Raw genomic sequence first — 23,429 nt, forward strand, 5'->3', positions numbered from 1 at the left:
TGCACTAGCTCTTGGGCCAGTAAGATGTTATCACCTATGGATCGGCCTGGCACAAACGTTGTCTGGGACTCATCAACCAAGTCTAAAAGCATTGTCTTCAGCCTATTCGCCAAGATCTTTGAAATGATTTTATAGACAACATTATAGCACGAGATCGGCCTAAACTGAGTCGGGGACTCCGGATGGGGAACCTTAGGGACTAGGCTAATCATGATGGTGTTTACCTCTCCCAATAAACGGCCTTTACCAAAGAAATTCCTAACGGCCTCTACCACATCAGATCCCACCACATCCCAGGCTTTCTTAAAGAACTTGATCGTAAAACCATCAGGCCTTGGGGCTTTATCACCTCCTATACTGAACAAGACCAGCCTAATCTCTTCTAGAGTCACAAGAGCCGTGAAACCCTCTCAACTATCACCAGCCACCTGGTTAACCACATATGGGGCAATATCACTCAAATGGATACCCAACACCCAAGCACTACTCCCCAACAAATTCTGGTAATGGTTAACTATCATCCCAACTACCTCTTCACTTGATTCTATCGTGGTACCGTCCTCCCTCTGCACTACTCATAATCTTCCCGTGATTATGATGGGCTATCATATAACGAAAGAAGTATCGGGAGCATCGATCGCCCTCTGCCGACCACCGCACCCGAGCTCTCACCCTAAAAAAATTCAATTCTTATGATAAGGCAGCTAATAAATGTAACACCCTGTGTTACTGGTGTTAAAAAAATAAAATAAAATTCCAAGAGTGCTCTATGAGAGAGAGGCGGGAAATGAAATGATGGGCCCTAGGGAGGGGCATTCTGGTAATTTGGATAGTGAGCAGTCCGGTGGGCCCTAAGGTCAGTTTCGAGAAGTAAAGTAACAAATTATCGAATTAATGGTAGAAAATTCCCTAAGACTTGAATGTCCAGGAAATGGAGCAAAGGATTTTCGAGCGTTTTTAGATGAGACTAATGATGCTGAAAGAAGTCAGATCGGGAATAGTTTTCGGTACAGCTACTGTATAAGCTTAAATTATTGGTTGAATCGAATGTTCGTGAGGGCCAACAGGGAAATCACCGGTAAGTCAGAGGGGCCCGAGGGATGGCCCGATTTTATGATTGAGTCAACCTTGAATCGTTTTTAAGTTGAGAGAAGGTCATGTGAAGACACGGGAACAAAATCGATCTTAACGAGTAATGGTCGCTTATTATTTTTGAATAAATCAAGATTATGTGTAGTTTGATGTAATTAATTAAGACCTTGGAAGGTCTAAGTGTGATTATTAAAAATTCTTAAGTGGAATTAATGAAGTGGTAGTGGGATTAAGGTGTAATTATTAAATAATTATATGTTTTACAGTATAATTAAATGTGTATATTATGTGATATATATATATATATATATATTAGATCCCTGAAGCTTCCAACAGTGCCTATTCTCTCAAAAGAATAAGATCTGAGGTAGAGAAAGGGAGAGCTCGTGAGGCAGGGAGCTGGAGAGATCGCGTCAAATCGAGGGAAAGGGAGAAAGCAATGTGTGTGTGTGTGTGTGAGAGAGAGAGAGAGAGAGAGAGCGCAATGTGAGAGAAAGGGAAGATCGGCCATAGCAGTAGCTTCCATGGCCGACAATTGAAGAGCAGCAGCAGCGAGGAAGGCGGCCGACGGAGGCTTTGCACGCGGGCTACAGTGGTCGCGGGCGGAAGAAGCGGCTGTGGCGACCAAGAGCTTGAGGGTCGCCATGGCAGCCGGCAGTTGCAACACATGAAAGGTGAGCCGAGGACAATGGTGGCTGGCGGTGGTCACGTAACCGCCGGTGGAGGCCGGCCATGACTAGAGGCAGGCGTGGCGACCGAATGAAGGCTGGATGGCAATGGCCGGCCACGGCCATGCGCGATTGCAGGCGGGCCAGATGCGCAGAGGAAGAAGAAAGACAAGCACACAAGAGAGAAGAAGTGGAGAAGGAAGAAAAAAATAAAAATAATAAAGAAAAATAATGGAAAAAATTGGAAATTGGAGAAAATAGGGAAAAATAGCCAGAAAAATTCAGAAAATCAAAGAAAATTCTGAAAATTAATTTGAGGCTTAAGAAGTGCGTCAGAAGCTTGAAAATGAGGTTTTGAGCGCAAGGTGACGTCCCATGAGGCGACGCCAGTGCGAGCATTTGGCTGATTCTTTTTTCCAAATTCGATGAGGTAAAATAATTATTTCTTTCTAGTTATTTGCATTATATGAGATAATGTAATGTGAATTGTTGGTTGGACTAAACCCTCAATTGGGGTTTATTGGAAGTTATTGATTGGTGATTTTGCAGTATGTAATAAAAACATAGACCCTAATTTAATTTCTATTGTTGGGTTTGTGATTGCATCTAGGATCAACCGAGGAGGCGGTGATCCTAGAAAAGTTCAAGGCTCGGGTTGGAGTTTGTGCCGAGACAAAGAAGAAGCTTCGAGTCAGGTAAAGGGCGATCCCAATGATGGCGGCCATGCAAATGTTTGATAATATGGTTAAATATATGTTGTGTGCAGTCGTGTGTTATGCATGTTCTATAGGTAGTCTAGTGGAGTCATATGGCCATGGGAGAGACTAGATGCATGCTAAGAGTAATTTGGGGAGGTTAATGCCATGAACAAGTGGGTTCGGAGAGCTGTGATGCCTCGTCATTCATGCATACTTATTTATCATTGCATCTCATATATTATCTTGTTTACATTCATTTGCACCCTTACTGAGTCATTGTAACTCATGAGGTTTTACCTCGTGTTGTAGATGTTGCGAGTCCAAATGCAAGCAGAGATTATATCGGGAGGTTGAAGTGGCGACTAGCGTTGTTGTCGCATTGTAAATTGTATTATCTCCTATATGTATTCATGTGGTGATATGTATATATATATATATATATATCATTGTGGGTGAATGTGTATGTTGTTGGGCGCTGGATGGTATCCAGTTTTGTTGTAATTGGTATAATGCAGTATTGATTGTGTAGACTTCAGGTTGATAGTAGCTTATTTGGTGGAGCCAAATTGAGGATCAGGTAAAGGATCAAAGAGGTACTTCCCATAAATCCCCAGTACTCAGTAGATATTTAATGTGCTAGTTTTGTGCCTGGGTCACATTTGGCTTGTTGTGAGGCGAGCTGAAGAAAGGTGAAGCTCACTCGGGTTTCGGGTCCCGTCCGTTGTACTTCTTTTTATGTTTTGGGACCGACTCCTCGAGTGGAGCGAAGAAAAGGACAAAGCCTAGTCCCCAGCTAGAACGTTTCCTAATGAAACATAGTCCATCTCTTCATTAGTTTGGTGTTGTGTGTGAGTAATCCAGTCGATTATTCACCAGTAGCGCCCGTAGGTGGGAGCGGGCCGTTACAATAAATTACCACTCAACTCAGACTCTCTCTGCCTAAGATCAACATCACTAGGGTTATCAATGAGGCTCTGTTGAACCTGGAATAACCTATCCCTAAGCTCAATAACTCTCTCAATAACATGTCCATGGGCACGATTAAGGGTCTTTAAAGCCCCTTTAACAACCTTGAGCTTACATTACAGGTAATACATTGGGTAGCCGCGCACCACCACCCCCCAGGATGATCTCACTTTGTCAAGAAATAAGGGGTGGTCTGTTAAATGGTTAAGGAAACGAAATGGGCCTTCCCTAAGCTAGACAGGCTCGAACAAGCTAACGACCGTAGGACTGTGATTTGATACCCCTGCTTGCATGAAAATAGCCTTAATGTTCGGGAATCTACTTAACCAAGAATCATTCACAAGAATCCTGTCAAGCTTTCGAAAAATACTATCATTGCCTGAACGCTTATTATTCCAGGTTAAGGGGCAACTATAGACTAGGTCCTGAAGCGGGATCTCCAACAGGAAATCATTGAAACGAAGCATACTTGGGGAGACTCCAATATCGCCACCACGCATCTCCGAGACATACTGACAAACATTAAAGTCACCCATGAGGACCCACGACTCACTTGGGATGGCCGCACCAACTCTCCTAAGGGAACACCATAACCTACCCTAGTCCACTTCCTCGTTCTTAGCATAAACACTAGTTAGAAAAACAGGGGATGAGAGACTATCGCCAGAGACACAAAAAATGAAAGAACTGATCGGACTTCTCTTGACACTCGATATGGACAGACACCGAATCATACCCAACCCAAATTCGCCCATTGTGGTAGAAAGCATAATCAAACACCCACTCCCAAGAAGGCATAATGAGCCGCGAGATAGCATGTGCCTGGGCTTCTTGAACTCTGGTCTCTAGAAGCACCACTATAGACAGCTTATGTTGGGAGATGAGAGATCTAACCTCCTATTGCTTCGAGGCTTGATTTAAGCCCCTAATATTCCATGATACTGCTCGCATCATGAAACGCTCTCTTGTTGGGAACTCCTTGGGCCCCCACCATCAGGCCTCACGGCCATCTTCCTATGGTCTTGCCTCTTCTTACTCTCCCCATTAGCCTTGGGCTTTGGGGTTTTCTGATCAAGTCCATTATAGATTGGGTTATCAAATTGTTCCAAACTGACTAATTCCTTTCCCTCGCTATCTGAGATGCATTCCCTAGCAGCCTTTCCTTTATGGTGGTACATGGTGGCATGATGCATTTAAATTGGAATTGATAAAGTCATAAACCATGAATCTTGTACATAACTATTGAGTGCTTGATTACTCCTTTTGGTGTCACCATGTTCTTGGATCCTATTCATTATTTTTCGAACCTGCTGAACTTTGTGGCTTACTTGATCTCCTTTGCCATTCCAGGTAAAGGAAAGGCTGTTATTAGGGGCGAGTCCAGTAGAATTAAAGCCCAAGAATAGTGGTGTATGGAGATGCGTCCTGGCTTGAAAATCCTTAGTAGCATTTTGGTGAGGCTTGTAATGAAATAATTTTATTTTGTTAATTCACACTAGAGTCCTTTATTTATTTTATATGACCTTCGAGCCTAAACTTATAATATATTGAAAATGTAACTGAATCTTAATTTAGTTTCCACTGCTAGTAATCAAATGAATTGTTTGTTTTAATATGCTCTTGCTCTATATTCAAGAGTGGATTCTTACAGTTCAAACTAAATGCATGGAACATATAAGATGATAATTGGGCACAAGCTAATATTATTTTGCATATATTAGGAACATTTTATAGTGCAAAAAAAATATTTTCTAATTCTAAATATCCTATAATACATATTTTTATTCATGAAATATTTTTAATTATCTATTGTTTTATAAAATGTAGGTCATAAAAAATGTATGAACTATTTATAACCTCAATGAAAATAAAAGTTTAAAAAATATTGGAGCGATATCTCAATGTTGTATCTTATGATAGCTATATTAGATCTCATGTAAAAGCGAGAATAGTAGAATATTTTTTAGACTTTCACAAGGCGGCCATGGGATTAACACACAACAAACAAAAATAAAACATAATCTGCTCATTACGACCCTCAAAACAGAGGTCAAAACTTTGACTTCATTATGTGATCGTACCCAAGAAAGTAACTTTACACTTACTAGTTACTTCGTCCCATTCTCCAGTACTAGCTCATCCAGCAAGGTTTAGAATATGGGGTCTCAATCAGATTGTTGGATGTTTAATGACGTCCAGGGCTTAGGGGGCTAAGTCATCAATAATTTAGGCCCCCAACCCCTTAATAAAAAAATAAAAATTTATTAATTTTATTTTAATAATAAAATTAAAATAATTATTTATTAAGCTCAAAAAATTGGGACTCTAGGCAATTGACTCACCAACCTATCCCTTGAACCGGCCCTGATGACATCCAAGACTGATGACATCCAAGGCTGGTTTAAACACCTTCAACCAAAAAAAAAAAAAAAAAAAATTTTATGTTGGAAGGAAGAACGCTCTTTGGCACAAAAAAGTAAACCCTCTTATTCATTGATCAAAATACATCATCCAATAAGAATAATTTGGCAATGTAGGAGCAAATTCTTCATCCTATTTATGTCTTTCTTCTCCTTAATTCTCCTTCTTCACCAACTTGTTATTTTGGACCCTTGGCTTCCATTTGGGGCTCTGAAGCATCCTCTTTGTACTTGTACCATGAAGCCCAAAATACGTAGTTTGCAAAGTTAATGCAGCTGAGAATAGCTAGGAACCAGTAGAAGAGATTCAAGTTGTTGTCGTTCAAGTCCTTTCCATGCAGCCACCCCATTTTGCTTGGAGCAATGCTCTTGGTGATGGTGTTTATGAGGTTGACAAGCACAGTGCTTAGAAAGGCTCCAAAAGAGAGTGACAATGGTGCAAAGGATGTGGATAGAGATCTCATCCCTGAAGGAGCCTCCTTGTAGAAGAATTCCAGCAATCCAACCATAGTAAACATGTCCGCAATGCCGAAGATGCCATATTGGAAGGAAAGCCAGAAGAGACTAATGGGCTTCAAGGGGTCTTTAAGGGCTTGGTCCCTTCTCTTCACCTCAACTATGCCGGCTATGCCCATTGATACTGCGGAAAGAACAAGCCCAACCCCGACACGCTGGAGATGCGTGATCCCAGCCGGATGGCCAGTGAGCTTCCGGGCAAAAGGGACTACGAGAAACTCATAGGCTGGGATGAGGATCGACATGAAGATAAGGGGAATTACAGGTATTGAGGCGGAAGGTATCTCGAAAGAACCAAGGTGTGTGTCCATGCGGTAGCCCTGCATTACCGAGAATGTTTGCAACTGGGACAAGCATGTATTCATTATGAAAGTACTGGCTAAGATTGGCAACATTCTTGTTAGTATTTTCACTTCCTCTACTTGTGTCACGGTGCAAACTCTGCATGGATCTGGATTCATTCCATCTTGAACAATGGCAGCTTTGTCCAAACACCTGGTTCAATTCAACAAATTAATTAGTATGTATCATCATCACTGTAAAGCACATTAATTAGGAAACTGTTAATTAGAAAGTAAAAGCATCTAAACTGAAATTACCTGAACTGATCAGTGTGTGAGATCTTCTCTTCAGAAGGGTCTCTTTCTTTGTCACTGATCTCATGCAACTCATCAGGATTTTGAGGTGAGGACAGATTTCGGTTCCGAATTGCCAACGTAATGACCCTTGCCACCCTTGCAATGGGGCTATTCCCGCGGGGCTGGACGAGGTAGAAAGGCTTTCCAAGGGCAAGAAGAAGAAAACCCAGAGATGAAGTGATTGTGCCGATGCAAAATCCCCAGTACCAAGCTTTATTCATGCTGATCCACACAACTCCTGTGACTCCCAGAATGGATCCAATGGTTGTGCTAAGTAAGTAGCCGTTGAAGTAAGTTGCAATCCCCTTGGCCCCCTTCTCATCCCTGGGGTCAAATTGGTCGGCCCCAAGTGCTGGAAGGGCACCCCTCACTCCTCCTGCCCCTAGGGCTAGTAGGCACAGGGAGCTGTAGAAGAAAACAGCCTCACCACCTTTTAAGCACACGGACTTGCCACAAGGATTGGGCTGCAACTTATCTGAGTAAGCTTGGATTGTGATCATTGCTTGTCCCTGCAAAGATGCAAAGATAGAAACTATTTATCATGACTCAATGTCTCTTTGGGGCTCATGAGACTCGAACTTGAGACTCTCCAATGGTATCAGAGTTAACAACTAACGAGTGGGTACTTGGAAACGTGTTTCTGAGATTTATTTGGATTAGATTGAGTTTTGGATTTATGGCCTGGTAAAGACTCAAGAATTCAGATGAAAGCAGTTTGTCATGACATAATCCAATATCGCATTGATAGTCTATTGGAGAGGTCTATTGAGTATATTACTGGATCCCACGAACTCAAAACCTACCTTCAGGTAAAATGTTTGGAAAAAGACTGCGATATTACAAAAGTTCAATAGCAAAAGGAAAGACATTTTACCACTAGTTGGAGGCACCCGAAGCTCAAACAGGTGGCTAGCCTGCTCAAGTAAGTATCTGAAATGAAGCCTCCCACAATAGAGAGCAAGAAGGTTGAACCAATGTAGTTGGTGAAAGTGTTGGCAGACTGAGACAAATCGAACTGCAGCACAAGGTTGAAGTAGAGAAACATTGTGCACATGTTGGCCACTGATCCAATGCTGTCCAAGGCCGCCAAGGCTTCCCAAAAACACATCAAATTTATCCATCAATTAGCATGCTAATTACTGATAAATACGATGAGTACAAGACATAGATATCACGGAATGTACGTATTTTAATTAGTACATTTAATCCATCAGAACCTTACCATAAACAAACATGCAAGCCCTGAATCCACCTTTCCTCTTGCTCCATGGCCGCAAGGCCTCGTAATTGTTCATCATCTCTTGTGCCTGCATTAAAAAAAAAAACCGGAAAATAATGAAATTGATAATAATTAGGGAGAGGAAGAGAGAAAGAGAGTTGCATACAATGGCCAAGACATACCATTGTTGGATCTGATTGCTGGTTGAAGACAATGAATTTTGATGTGAAATTAACTTGTTGGAACATGATTGGGAAGAGGCCTATTTATACTGTGTTCATAAGAATTATGATGCCTCTCTCTAATATTCTGCATTTTGTTTGTCCAGTCTCGTTATAACAGCCCATCAATGTTTATTCCTTATTTGGATCTCCACCCTCGGCTTAATTAATTGTTCCATTTTTCTGTCGTTTATGGCTTCTTATACATGCCAGAAGTCCACAGCTTGTGGGAAGTGTTGTGCTGGCAGGAGATGCCAAATTAATTTTCTTCCCAAACAAACAACTTTCAACATTTACTTGTTGCTCTCTTTCTTTGCCCAGAAGACAATATTATCTTGGATTTGCCACGTACTTTCTACTGATTTTTTTTTTTCTTAAATTTATTCTAGAGTTTGAAGTTTATCAATTTAGTTCCTAAATTTGATATTTGTTGATGTGTTAGAGCATGCCCTAACTATTAATCGTGTGGTGCCACATGACTAGGAATTAGAGCATAATCTTAATTATCGAAAGTTTAACAAATACATAATCTCACCATATAAATTTCAAAGGTTAATTAGTGGGTGAATTGATCATAAAATTGACTTCAGAATAAATTTAAAAAACAGATACAATTCTTGACATCCTTTGAGTTATTTATTTTTATTTTAGACATTGTTCTCCCTTGCAAGGTAACAGTTTACACATTCCCATTCTTGTACTTTCTTAGAAAATGAGACGAATGATGGGACAATTCCATGAAATGAGATTACTTGACAATACACAACATTATTGTCCTTTATTTATTATCAATTAAAATTTTCTGGATTGGTCTGATTGGATAAATTATCTTATTAGTTCTCCTTCAGATCCCAAAATGATGGATGTTGCATGTTTGCAGATTATGTTTGTAATTATTAGTATGATATAACAATAAAAAGTTTAATATATCAAGATTTAATCTCATTAACTAAGTGAAGTTAGTTGTAAGAAATTTAGTGCATCAATCATCTCTATTTCTTATTGTATCCTGTATCATATTTAAAAAAATTTCAGGAAATTTTCTTTTATTTTTCCTACCTCTTTCATGACAAAATTCTTTTTTCACCATTTAAATTGATTTTTACCTCATATATTCAAATTATTTTAAACATTTCTCATATATTTTATCCTTTCTATTTGTCATCTAATTTTTATTTTTGCTTGTTAATTATTATTGTTGGTAAAATACAACAATTAAAATTTGTGATGTGAGGTCCACTCGAGCTCGGTGTCGGGTGAAGTTAAATTGCTATAAGAGAGGTCGCCTCAAGAGCGTTTACCGCTAGAATGCTCGCAGCAAGGATTTCACCACTAGCTCTCGCCACAAAATTTTTGTCACAAAGCTTCACCACTAGCTCTTGCCACAAGGTTTTTGCCACAAGGTTTCACCACTAGCTCTTACTACAAGGTTTTTGCCACAAGGCTTCACCACTACCTCTTGTCACAAGGCTTCGCCATTAAATCTTTCGCCACAAGGCTTCTCCACTAACTCTCGCCACAAAACTTCGCCACTAGCTCTTGCCACAAGGTTCTACCACAAGGCTTCACCACTATCTCTTGTCACAAGGTTTTGCCACTAGTTTTTGCCACAAGGCTTCGACTTCAGCTTCGCCGCAAGGATTTGGTTTCGCCGCAAGCTTCGCCGCAAAGATTTAACCCTATTGATGCTCAGAAAATGGGTTAGAAGGCTCGCGGGAATCTTCCCCGCGAAGACCCTCCGATACCAAAGTTAGTTTCGAATCCCAATTACTATTCACGAAAATAGTAAATGTGCATTCAAAGTGTCTAAATTTTACTGAAATTCGAAATCCTTTTCAATGTCCAGTAGATGAGTATTTATAAGGCACAATTCTCAAAGATGCTTGGTACTGACATGTGTCACTTATTGAATGAACCATGTTTAAGTTGTGTGGCTGCAATCAAGTCTTTGCCGCAAAGCTCTGCGGCACACTACCACAAAGCCTTGCCACAAGCAACTTCGCCGCTAAGTCTCGCCACAAACAACTTCGCCATTAGGTCTCGCCACAAGTTTTTTTGCCACAAGGTTTCGCCTTCACTCTTTCGCCACAAAGCTTCGCCACTAACTCTTGCCACAAGGCTTCGCCACTACATCTTTCGCCACAAGGCTTTACCACTAACTCTTCTGCCACAAGGCTTCGTCACTAACTCTTCGGCCACAAGACTTTGCCACTAACTCTCGCCACAAGGTTTTTGCCATAAGACTTCGCCATTAACTCTTACTATAAGATTCTGCCACAAAGAAGGCTCGTGGCACATTGCCACAAGGCCCTTTGCCGCAAGTGGGCTTGTGGCACACTGCCGCGAGCCTTTTTATTTTTTCTTTAAAATTTCTTATTTTTTCTCAACTTATTTTTCGTGGCACAACAATTATAAATAAATTAATAAGCTCATTCATAATTTCCACAAGGTGTTTAAAGTAATTATCCAATTTAACAATCAGGAGGAATTCTTTTAACAATTTCTCTATCTTTTTGAACAATTAGTTTAAAGTATCTAAATTAATTTATTTTTCTTTTAAATAACACAATTTTCAAGTGTGACAACATCATCCACATATATATTTTGCACATGTGATTACTATAAATATATGTAATATTCCACATCTAATAAATATCAACATATGGTTTATTTATATTTTAACTCATAAATAAATTATCAAGTTTATAAATAATCAAAGTAATTTTGATTTTAAATTTTAATTTTACAGTATTACTTTTTTTTTTTGAATACTTCAATCTTATTTACAGATATCTTAATTAGATGTTACAAGTTATTTATCTTTTAATATTATTTTAAAATTAACCACATGTTTGAATAAGATTTAGAATTGTTTTGTGATAAATTTAGTGTCACTTAATGATTTGAAAAATTGGATCTTTCAAGGATTCCCAAACCCCACAAGGACAAGAATTGAATTGATTTTTTTCCTCGATCAGGTTTGGGGATAAGTTTGGGAGTTTGGGCTTCAAGAATGGTATCGTCTGCTCCTACCCCATTCGGTTACTATTTCTATTAGTAAAAAATATATTAGTGTCATCTAAAATGAGAGTTTAATCATTTCTAAGGGCGATTAAACTTACACATATTTCTATATATATGCTTATTTAGTATGAAAAAATTTATAAAATATAAATTCTTCTATAGAACCAAACATGTTGACAGACAGGCTTACAGAATGACTTATAGAATAAGGGTTAAAAGACTAAAAATGCCCTCACCCACAATGCATTAAAAAAAGTTTAATGCAATATAGATGAGGGTATTTTAGTCTTTTAATCCCCATTATGTAAGCATGTCTGTCAACTTATCTGGCTCTTAGGAATTTTTCAAAAAATAAATATATAAATAATATCTCAATCTCACACATAATTGTAGCATTGCACATGAGATAGATGAGATCAGTTCTAGAAATCATTTATTCATTATCTTTCCTTATCCTGTAAATTAAACATAAACATTATCAAAAGATCATGATTTCCCTGTATCATACTAATTAAGTTCTAACTCTAGACATACAAATATGCTTCCTCCACCTGAAGAACCAGGAGAGAAAACTAACTCAGCTGACTACTTATTTGAGGAAGACATCTTACACTTCTCAAGAGACAAAGTCTCAAAGAGACATCATAGAGATTACTTCATTCCAGCAGAACAGCAGACATGGATTTCAAGGGCCATCAGAAGATTTGGCTCTTCCTAGAATTCCAGTGAAGGCAATCTCGTATGCTGCGCAGGAAATCGGTGGTGGAGTCGACTTGACAGGCAGTTGGCACAGGCCAACGCGCCATGCTGCAGACCAATGCATCTCCAGGTGCTAACATTTTCCTGTCCTTTCCATCGAATGATGCCCACACATGGCTTCTGCTATCGAAAGGTACTTGCAATCTTACTGTTGTATCCTCGGGAAATATCAGGGGCCGAAAGGATAAAGACTGTGGGCAAATTGGGGTAAACACGATGCCGGGAACCTGCAAATTCAGTGTCAGTAAATTGGTATTAGAAACCAAGGTTGGCAATCAATAGTACTGCGAGCGGTCTTACTATCACAATTGTGCCTCGTTACACAGTCAATATGGAAGGGGTTCAAGAGGAAATATCGAGGGACAAGACTGGTCTCAGGAAGTTCCCATTAGAAACTTCTTGAGGAACACTAGAGACAAAATACCTAGATATATATTTTGAGCATTTCAGCAGCTTGTTTGCATCTTAATGATTGTATTCGTGTTTGTGCCAGCATTTGTGATGTGAATTCGATTTCTTCATCCCCTAACAGTGCTGTGCCAGGGGTAAACTTTGCCAATATGACTCTTGTAAGTATGAGAATGTCATTAAGTCTGTCTTTTAAACTAGCAGATCAGCACATAGTTCAAATGTGCCCATCACAATTTTTCAGTTATGTGCTCCCAAAAAAAAAAAAAATCTACAGTTGGACTTTGATATTTTTGGGATATTTTATTTTATGTTTATTTATTGTTGAGGAGGAAATTCCAAAGATTAGAAGGATAATTCCAAATTAAAAGGGGATAACAACAAGTGGTTTGCATAAGAGATAAAGAATGAAGAAAGATCAGAGCAAAAGAAGATAAGATGACAGCTATCCCTAAAAGTTAGGAGAATATTTTTGAATTTTATCTATATCTGTTATTGTATTGTAAATCTAAAATTATATTTTGAATTCGTAGATTTTACGATATAGATGATAGAATTTTCTGTCTTTATAATCATCATAAGATCTAATTGAAGGTGAAAATAATAGTTCCGTTCACCCCTTATTGATTAGAGTGTTTCAATCTCAAATCCTCTAAGCCTGTTCATTTATGTTATGCAGACATTAAGGATATTAGTTATTAGTCATTCAATTTAAATTCTCTTTTTTTTGGGGGGGGGGCTAGATATTTCAATTATCTAGTTGACTAGTTTTCAGTGGTAATGAAATGGATGAAATTTCAGGTTTCATGATCTTTAAGTCTCAGTTTAGGGCTTATGGTGGGTCATATTACCTATAGAGGGGTGTGACAAGAGGTTAAGAGCATTGTTAGATGGAATATGTTGAATTGTTAATCACCATCTGATCTAAAAGTTTAAACTTTTACTGGTCCAACCACGTGCAACAATTTTAAATAGCGAGTTAATGATAAGGTTTGAACTCAGGACCTTTACCTGCTCTAATGCCATGTTTAAGTAGACCCCACCCAAGTTACTCTACGGATCAAGTAATATATTTAATGCCTTCCCAATGAACCACCAATGTGAGATTGAATCATGAATAACTCTCCTTCTTTAAGCCCTAAACATCATCGTGAATCTCATCTCAAGATATTCTAACTGATCAAAGATACCCTTTTGATCCATATACACATAATGGTGATCCTGAAGAGTTAGCTCTTATACCACGTATAATATTACAGCCTCTACCTAAAAATGCTGGCTAAAATTAATTTTTGAGCACCTAAGGTCATGTGATATACCCTAGACCTCCAAGTAAACCTTTGGTATGGGATTGGATGATGAATGACAATCATATTTTTGGTCCTCGCATCCAGATGATGCCAAAAATGTTATATCTTATAAATTTGACCCAATTCAGTCTCAAAAAATTTCCACAAGTGGATTGAGTAAAAGAGGAAGGTTGCATTAGGTAGCTGATAAAAGTGTACTCGTTGGGTCAAACATTATAAATTTTAGACACTGGAGATCTAGAATTCATTTTACCGACCCCAAGTGGGATTAAGGCTTGCAACTATTGTTGTTAGTACCAACCAATTCCCTCTAGCCCAAACCCTCACAATACTGGTCTTAGATAGAATTTGATACCACTTGTGGTCCTTATTGATAAAATCTAGCTAAAGTTAACTCTAGGCTACTGAGACCAAGTAATATATCTACAATCTCCTTTAGCCTACACCCACCTTGGTAAACTCTAATATCCCTTGAAATGCCACAAACCCTCACCGAAAGTTGAGTGTTGGTTCATAATACAATCCTTATAAACTACCATTGTGAGTTTGGATACATGACAAACTCCCTTCTTTATACCCTACATTTCCACCAAGTCAAAAAATTTATGAGAACATAATTTTGATGCCAAGTCAGTCTCAATGATACTCTCATTAACCACAGCCACATAATATTTGCCATGGGTTATAACACCACATGCGATTACCCGAAAGTGCAATGTGGGGTTGACTCATGCTGGTAACCATCGAAGAGAAATCATGTGCTGCTCACAAGGCAGTGCATTTAATTATGCTAGATGGTGATTGCTGGAGCACGTCATTCATAGGAGATGACAGATACCTACGTCTATATATACATAACACAATCCTACATGATGTATTTTGAAGCACTTTCTAAAACATAAGACAATCCTTCTTAGTTTCAAATTTTATCTGCCTTTCATCTTTTGCAGTCCAAAGTATCTCTGCTATTGACAAGTTGCAGTACATTAAATTAGTCGGATTAAAAGTAACCCACCGCTAAAACTGTTTCCCAGATAATGTTGGGCAGTGGACTTTTCAATGTCATCAATAAGCTATTACATATGCATGTATGTATGTATGTGTGAGTGTGTGTATTATGAAAGGAACCACAGGCTCAAAACTATAGATACCATATTTCAGTCCCTTGTAAAGAAATTGAGTTTCCAAATCTCAGTTTTGATTCCAAAGCACATCCATGATGCATGCCACCCCATTGAGCTAGCTTCAAATAATCTTTATGCTATTAAGTGCCCTACAGACATCTTTAAGTACCTAGACGTTGTGCTGTTTTAAGACATACCTGCGGATGGAGCATAGATCCCCCAGCTGCCAAGGAATATGCAGTACTTCCAGATGTAGTTGACAAGATCAAACCATCTCCTTGAACACAGGTGACAAAAGAGTTGTCACAATAACACTCCAAATTTGTTGGGAATGATGAAATTCCACGGTCAATTGTGACCTCATTTAGAACAAGTATTGGTTCCTCATCCTTATTCTCACTTTTAGCAGCTTCACGCATAACACGGCACTGCAATCGATGCCGTACCATGATACTAACAGGCCCCCATAGGATTGCATCAAGATATTCTCTGTATTTTTCACTATCTAAATAATGTTAAGTATCACTCTTGGATAAGAAAGTATACTGCAGACATAAGGAAGTTTTGCCACAGAATAGTTCAAAATATAGTTTTGCCTAGAAAAATTATCCCTTTGTCAAATATTTCAAGCAAACTAACAAATACAGAAAAATTGGTAAGCACACTTGGTTTTAATTATTCCTGAAGTTGAATCACAATCTACAATACAGAACCTTTAGAGACAGATTGTGGATACCAAATGGGGTCATAAAACCCAAAGAACCTAAAGAAAATGAGACAATAGGAGGGACTGGCCCTTTAAACATAGATGCTGCCTGCATAAGAAAAAGAAGGTTCTAGTTGCCGAACAAGGTTCAAGTTAAAACAAAAACAATAAAAACATGATAAATTTCAACCAAAAAAAAAAAGAACAGGATTATCAAGTCCACTGAACCACAAAGGAAAATATTCAACTTAGAAGATTGACTTCCGCTCCTACAGTGACTGACACCCTGAATTGGCTTCTCTCTTTTTCTTTTCTTCTTTTTTTCTTTTTTTTTTTCTCGGTAATTGGCTCTGCTTTTTAAACTTGCTACCATTTTTCAGCAAATGCTTCAAGTCAAATCAAAGGATCTAGCATAGTCTCATTAACGTGGTGGTAAGAGCAACAAAGTACTGTCTAGTGTCATAGTCAAAGCAATTCCATACCGCTTTATTGTTCTCCTGAAAATGGATTTGCCAAATATTTAGGGGGTCTTGTGTCTTCTTTTATTATTGATTTATTCATTCCACAGCTTCTCCATCAAGCTATAGAAGTTTACTGATTAACAGATTAGATTACCATAAATCAGGCTATAGTACTATATTATAGTAAATTATATTAGTGAATGCTGTACGCCCACAATTGATAAATGATCTTAACTGTAAAACAACTGAAAATCTTATTTTCTAAAGATTGATGTCCTCTTATGATTGGAATCTTATTCAAAGCTTCTACCTAAAAGCAAAATCATGAGCAGTCTGCTATTTTAGTGTCAATATGTGATAAAACTGGTTCAAGAACATGTTATTATTATGTCATTTTGCTATGCATAAAGAAACAACTGTCTAGATCTTCGTCATGTATAACGATAAACTGAAAAGATATACAATTTAAATATAGTACACATTACAATCTCAATAATCACATCATGGAATAACCACAGAAGCACAAGAATAAAAAATTATGCTCCATAATAGTTCATCGACTTTAATTGCTTTGCAGTCCTATGAGCAGAAAATAATAACTGAGGGCTTCTTAATGCCTTGAATTTTTTCATAGCTACTACTAAATACAACTTTAGAAAAAAGCCTTGAGCCAATGAGACTGAAACCAAACATGCATACAAACAAGTCCCTATTGTTTGTTATGCCATTCCAAGACTTGACACAACATGAGCAGGACCTATACCATGTCACCTAAACCAAAGCACACGTCAGAAAAGTGACCCTAGGATCATGAGAAGTAGAAAGCAATTCATTTTGACCCTAATCTAGAACCCCAATTATTTTCTTAAACAAAAGAGGGGAAAAGAAAAGTCAGCAACAGCCAGCCATATAACTTTCCAAATTCTCTAATCTAACTCTGTCACAGGTTTCTTTGAATAAATTATTTGCATGAGATGGTGCTTTTCATGAAATGTGTCAAATTAGTAAGGAAAATTTGAGAAACTCATTTTAGGAGTTATTCCAAGTTCAATTCAATTTTGGAAAACACAATTCCAACTCTCCAATTTCTACTTAGAAAATTTTTGTATCTGAAAAAGTTTTCTAATTTTCCATTTTTGTGGAGTAATTTTCTGGAAAACTAGGGCAGTTTTCCACAACTAAACAGCCGCTAGGATACCCTAGAGAGTGTTCCTAGCACGTGTCCAACATGTGCCTCATACATGTTCATGTCCATTAGTTACACCCTATCCCTCAGTGAAGTGTCTGTGCTTCCTAGAGACCAACAATTAATACAGGTAAAACAAATAAACCCATAAATGCAACTCTATGAACCTCTAGTACAACTCATGCCACAAGATATGAAATTTGAATATACTCTTCATTCTATAAATTTGACTGCAGAAAACTTAATGCAATAGCAACCTTGTCAAAAAAGAAAAAAGGCCCTTAACTCAATGTTAAACTTGAGTTTCTCAGATCCCAACACAGAACTGGCCCAATTCTCTAATTCAAAGGCAGCCAAACACATAGGTCTCCCTCTAGTGGCAGAGTTTGAAGACCATCAGAAGCAAGCAGCCAAACCTGCACGGAGAGATGCTTGCCGCGTTTCTAAATCCAATATCTCTTTACCAAACTGTATGTAATGGATCCAAAACACATTGAAAACAAAAACTATGATTGATTTAGAGTTTCCTTTTGACTAACAATACACCACATAATATTCAAACCAAGTTGGTTATAGTTATTGATAAAATATATTCTCTATTCTCCTTATTTATCTTGTATTTTATCTATCTTGTACTTTATTTTTATCTTATTTCTTTCTTGATTAGGTTTATTTGTATTTTTCGTTGTTGTAATCTAGTCCTATAAAATAGGAATGTAATATCTAAAATCTAGGAGAATTCTTAGGAAACTCTTGTATAAATATTTTTCATTCGTATCAATAAAATATACGGGAATACCGCTTCCCTTCCTCCTTTTCTACATGGTATCAGAGCCATGTTAATAAGCTGATACAATAAACCCTAGTGCCTTCATTGCACAGCTTCAAGTGCCTTCATTGCACAACTTCAAGTGCCTTCATTGCACAGTCACTGTTCACGTCATCGTCACTGTTCACGACAAAATGCCTCTGTCTGGCCATGCCTCTGTCTGGCCACCGTCTTCCAGCACTGCCACCACTATTAGGTTCGCCGTCATCAGATCGGCCGATCACCGGAGAACCACAGCCATCGGAGTCCACATGCGCCCCCACGCGCCACTGTCAGTTCGCTTCCGACTTCACGCACCGGCGCGTGAAGGAGCGTCCGCAGCCCTTTCACCTCCGGCTGCTCCAGATCTGTGATAGAGTTCCCACTCAATTTTGCAGCTTCACTCTCCAAATCAGTAGATAACCAGCTGATTTACAATCCTCAGTTTTAGTAAACTAATCAAAAAGAAGAAGAATAGAAAAAAATGAAGAACAAGGCCAATTCGAGAGGGCCTCCTCTCCCAGAATCTTCTTCAAAATCCTTCACACCTTCTCTCCTCTTTCCTCTCCCTTTTGTATGGATTCCCCCGACGGTTACAGCCACGTGAGGTTGTTATTCCTAATCGCCTCTGACAATTCTACCCCTGTATTCTTTTCCTCAATTACCCTCTTGCCTCTTTTCTTTCCCTTGCGCTGATACGTGTGTTGTATTGGTGCTCTATCATGACTCCCGCCCAAAAGACTCACCTTGTCCTCAAGGTGAAACTCGGGAAACTGTTGCAAAATTTGGTTGTATGGTTCCCAGGTAGCCTCTAAGGGTGGCAACCCTCTCCATTGAATTAGCACATCAAGGCCCCTTAGGTTCTTCCCTCTACCCGGACGTACTCCCAATAGAAATTCTGGTTCCACTATCATCTCTAACTCAGCCGTCAACTGAGCTGGAATGGAGGCAGCTGCTGCTGGTACTGTTCCCTCGGCCTTACGTAGTTGAGATACATGAAATACGGGATGGATGGCACAGGTGGGTGGAAGTTCCAGCCTATATGCCACCTTCCCTATCTTTTTTTCCACAGCAAAGGGCCCATAATACCTTGGTGACAGCTTTTCATTTAACTTGGTAGCCAAAGTCCTTTGTCTACATGGCTGAATTTTCAGGTAAACCCAGTCTCCCACTGCAATTGAATGTCCCTCCGCTTCTTATCCGCTATGGATTTCATCTTTGCTTGTGCCCGCAGCAATTGGCCTTTAAGTTCTTCCAGCACTAAATCCCTTTCTACTAGCTGCTGCTCCAATCCGGATATGGCAGTGGTACCCTTCTCAAACCGTAGAAGAGGAGGCGACTCTCGCCCATAGACTATCTGAAAAGGGGTTAGCTTAGAAGAGGCTTGATAGGAAGTATTATGCCAATACTCGGCCCAAGGAAGCCAAGTGTACCACACCTTAGGTGTAGAAGAGGCAAAACATCGGAGATAAGTCTCTAATGTCCTGTTGAGCACTTCCGTTTGGCCATCAGATTGGGGGTGGTAGGCGGTACTCCTATTCAGCTGTGTGTCTTGTAGCCGAAATAACTCTTTCCAAAAATGGCTGATGAAAACTTTGTCTCTATCCGAGACGATAGAATTAGGAATCCCGTGCAGTCGTACGGTTTCCTTGATAAAAACTCCTGCTACACTGGCTGCTGAAAAGGGGTGCTTCAATCCAATAAAATGTCCATACTTGCTAAGCCGGTCCACCACCACTAAAATAGAGTCCACTCCTCCTGCTTTTGGCAGTCCTTCTATGAAGTCCATTGACACATCCTCCCAAATTTGATGTGGAATAGGGAGCGGTTGAAGTAGGCCCCCCGGTGACAAAGCCATATACTTGTGTTGCTGGCATATGGGACATTGGCAGACATATCGATGGATATCCTTTTTCATTCTTACCCAATACACATTAGCAGCCAGCCTTTTGTAAGTTCTCAAGTAACTTGAGTGGCCTCCAATCTGTCCATCGTGACCCTCCTTCATCAATAATGGAATCAAGGTTGAGCCAGGGGGAAGCAGCAACCTGCCTTTGAATAATAACTGCCCATCCACCAAGGAATAGCCTGGCCTACTTGAAGGTGCAGCTTGCAGTTCCTTGATAATCTGCTGGAAGTGGCTGTTTTCAGCCACTTCTTTCTTGAGCTGATCTAACTGCAGCACTTGAGGAGCAGTAAGAGCCATGAATGTGACCGGAAAGGAAAATCGGGAGAGCGCATCAACAGCACGGTTCTCCAAACCGGGCCGGTATTGTATCTCAAAGTTGTAGCCCATTAATTTCATCACCCATTTTTGACATTCCGGGTTCATCAACCGTTGCTCCATCAGGAACCTTAGACTCTTCTGATCTGTTCGGATGATGAATTTCCTCCCCAATAAATAATGTCACCATTTTTGTACCGCAAATACAATAGCCATCAACTCCCTCTCATAGACTGACTTATTCCGACCGCTGGGGTTTAAAGCATGACTGTAAAAACAAGCGGCCTATGTTCCTGCATTAATACAGCCCCGAGTCCATGCCCTGAGGCATCTATTTCCACTATAAACTCCTTCGAAAAATCTAGTAGAGCGAGCACAGGTAAAGTTGTCATCGCTGCCTTTAGGGATTGAAAAGCTTGCTCCGAACTCTCATCCCAACAGAAGTTATCTTTTCAAAGTCGTTCCGTTAACGGCCAAGCTAATTTCCCATAATTTCGTACAAACCGGCGATAATACCCCGTGAGCCCCAAAAAACCACGGAGTTCTCGCAGCAAACGAGGGCTAGGACACTCCATAACTGCCCGAATTTTTAATCTGTCCACAGCCACACCTTGCTGGGAAATAATGTGGCCTAAGTAGTCAATCTCCAATTGTCCAAACCGGCATTTCTTTGTATTGGCATACAACCTGTTTTCAGCTAATGTTCCCAATACGCAACGCAAATGATCCTGATGTTCTTGCATCGTTCTGCTGTACACTAAAATGTCGTCAAAAAATACGAGAACAAACTGTCTCAATTGCTCCCTAAAAATATCATTCATCAAAAACTAAAATGTAGCGGGTGCATTAGTTAATCCGAACGGCATCACCATAAACTCATAATGGCCCTCATGAGTGCGAAAAGCAGTTTTTGAAATGTCATTAGGTGCAATACATATTTGATGGTAACCCGATTTTAAATCCAACTTAGAAAAGACTGCAGCTCCATTCAACTCATCTAGGAGTTCTTCAATAACTGGAATGGGAAATTTATCGGGGATAGTTACCTTGTTTAAAGCCCGATAGTCCACGCAAAACCTCCACCCTCCGTCTTTTTTCTTGACCAGCAACACGGGACTGGAAAAGGGGTTGATACTTGGCCTAATGATACCTGCTGCCAGCATCTCCCTAACAAGCTTTTCAATCTCAATCTTCAAGAGATGGGGGTATCGGTAAGGCCTCACATTTACAGGAGAAACCCCGGCCTGCAGTGTGATGGCATGATCCCGTCTTCGTTGAGGAGGCAACCCACACTGCTCTCCAAAGACTGCCTTGAAGTCAAATAGTATCCCTTGCAAGCTGTTAGGGATTTTACCCTCCACTTCTTCAGCCATTAAACAGCCCAACTCCAATAATACTCCTTCCCCACCCTTCCGGAATGCCTTCATCATAGACTTCATGGTCACTAAAGTCTTGTTAAGGCTGGGATCCCCATGTAAGGTAATGGTTGTGTCTCCCACCTTGAACCTCATGATCAGGGAACCCCAATCCACTTGTGTCTCTCCCAAAGTGGCCAACCATTTCATCCCAAGAATGACATCAGAGCTGCCCAGCTCCAAAGGAAGGAAGTCCTCCACTACCCTCACATTTTGCAACAATAGGGGGACTCTCTTACATACTCCCGCCCCCTGCACAGCCATACCTGAACCCATTATCACCCCATATCCTCGGGTGGGCATCCTTAAGAGTCCTAATTTTTGTACCAGATCAGCGGCTATGAAATTGTGGGAAGCCCCGCTGTCGATTAAGACAATCACTTCTTGGCCTTCTATTGTCCCTTTAATCTTCATCATTTGAGGAGGAGTTAACCCTACCACGGAGTTTAGTGATAACTCCACCATCTCCCCTTCATTGACAGTATCTTCCCACTCCCCAGGAACCTCCAATGCCTCATAATGTTTTTTCTCTTCCTCTTCTCCCTTCTCTTCTTCATAAATAACCATCACTTGCAGCTCCTTGTTCTTACACCTATGCCCAATTGAATATTTCTCGTCACAGCGAAAACATAATCCCTTTGCACGCTTGGCTTGTAGCTCATTGTCACTCAATCGTTTGAAGGGTGGTGTGGTCAGCTTCCCGCTGGTTAGTGATCTTGAGGAAATAGAGGGAATGGCTGTGACTGTCTTGGGAGAATGGGAGGCCTGGAACCCCAGATTTCGCTGCACCATAGGGGTCGAAGCTGGTTGTGGGGTTACCTTACTTGGGCCATAGCCAAATCGATTCCCTTAGAGCACCTGATTCCAATCCTCAATCCTTTGGGCCATTTCCATGATATTCTCGAGGCCCAAGGGCCTCAATACCCTAATCTCCGCCCTGATTTCCAGTTTGAGCCCATTAACGAAGTGCCCCTCCAAGACAGCTTCAGGCATCTCTTCAATGGGTGATGCTAGAGTCTCAAAGCAATTCCGATAGTCCCTCACCGTTCCCCACTGTCGAAGGGCCATGAATCGCTCCTCCACAGTCCCTTCTTGTGTGGACCTAAATCGGTTCCTCAGCAACCCCTTAAGCTCCTCCCAACTCCTCACTCATCGCCTCCTTTGCTCCCACTAGAACCACGACAGAGCTCCTCCCTCAAGGCACAAAGCTGCCGACTCCAACTTCTCCGCATCTGTTAGTTGGTTTACGGTGAAGTAGCGCTCAGCCCTGAAGACCCAGCCATCGGGATCATCAACTTCGAAGATGGGCATTTCCAGGCGTCTCCCACGAAACTCCTGCCTTTCAACACCATCGACCCAGTCACCCCCTTCGCCACTTCGCCTTCCAGTCACCGACGTTCCCTCCCTTGACAAAGAAGAACCCGCAGGTTGGTCTTCCCCATCTCGCTTCCCCTTCCTCTCTCTCTCCTACTCATCCCATCGCGCCATTAATAGGTTGAATCGGTCCATCATCCCTGCCATGTTTTTTTCGATATTTTGGACCCTCATGACTTCCACCTTCACCGA

General features: G+C 40.2%; 2 protein-coding genes across 2 annotated transcripts in view; both read right to left on the minus strand.

Annotated features, from left to right (window-relative positions):
- Nucleotides 1-5,771: 5,771 nt before the first annotated feature.
- On the minus strand, nucleotides 5,772-8,355 carry LOC127787278 (protein NRT1/ PTR FAMILY 4.5-like). The gene is made up of 4 exons (XM_052315249.1): nucleotides 8,221-8,355; nucleotides 7,873-8,090; nucleotides 6,960-7,507; nucleotides 5,772-6,855 (listed from the first exon to the last, which is right to left on the minus strand). The coding sequence occupies exons 1-4, from the start codon at nucleotides 8,309-8,311 to the stop codon at nucleotides 6,024-6,026; spliced, it is 1,689 nt and encodes a 562-aa protein (XP_052171209.1). The 5' UTR covers nucleotides 8,312-8,355; the 3' UTR covers nucleotides 5,772-6,023.
- A 3,516-nt stretch (nucleotides 8,356-11,871) lies between these two features.
- LOC127799147 (NAD(H) kinase 1-like) overlaps nucleotides 11,872-23,429 on the minus strand; it is a 45,882-nt gene continuing 34,324 nt past the window's right edge. The window contains exons 9-11 of the mRNA XM_052332899.1: nucleotides 15,800-15,878; nucleotides 15,261-15,568; nucleotides 11,872-12,448 (exon numbers count right to left, since the gene is read on the minus strand). Coding sequence (XP_052188859.1) covers nucleotides 12,158-12,448; nucleotides 15,261-15,568; nucleotides 15,800-15,878 — 678 coding nt within the window. The 3' untranslated portion in view covers nucleotides 11,872-12,157. The remainder of the gene's footprint in view (nucleotides 12,449-15,260; nucleotides 15,569-15,799; nucleotides 15,879-23,429) is intronic.

This window comes from Diospyros lotus, chromosome 1, assembly GCF_014633365.1.
Source record: "Diospyros lotus cultivar Yz01 chromosome 1, ASM1463336v1, whole genome shotgun sequence".
NCBI lineage: Eukaryota > Viridiplantae > Streptophyta > Magnoliopsida > Ericales > Ebenaceae > Diospyros > Diospyros lotus.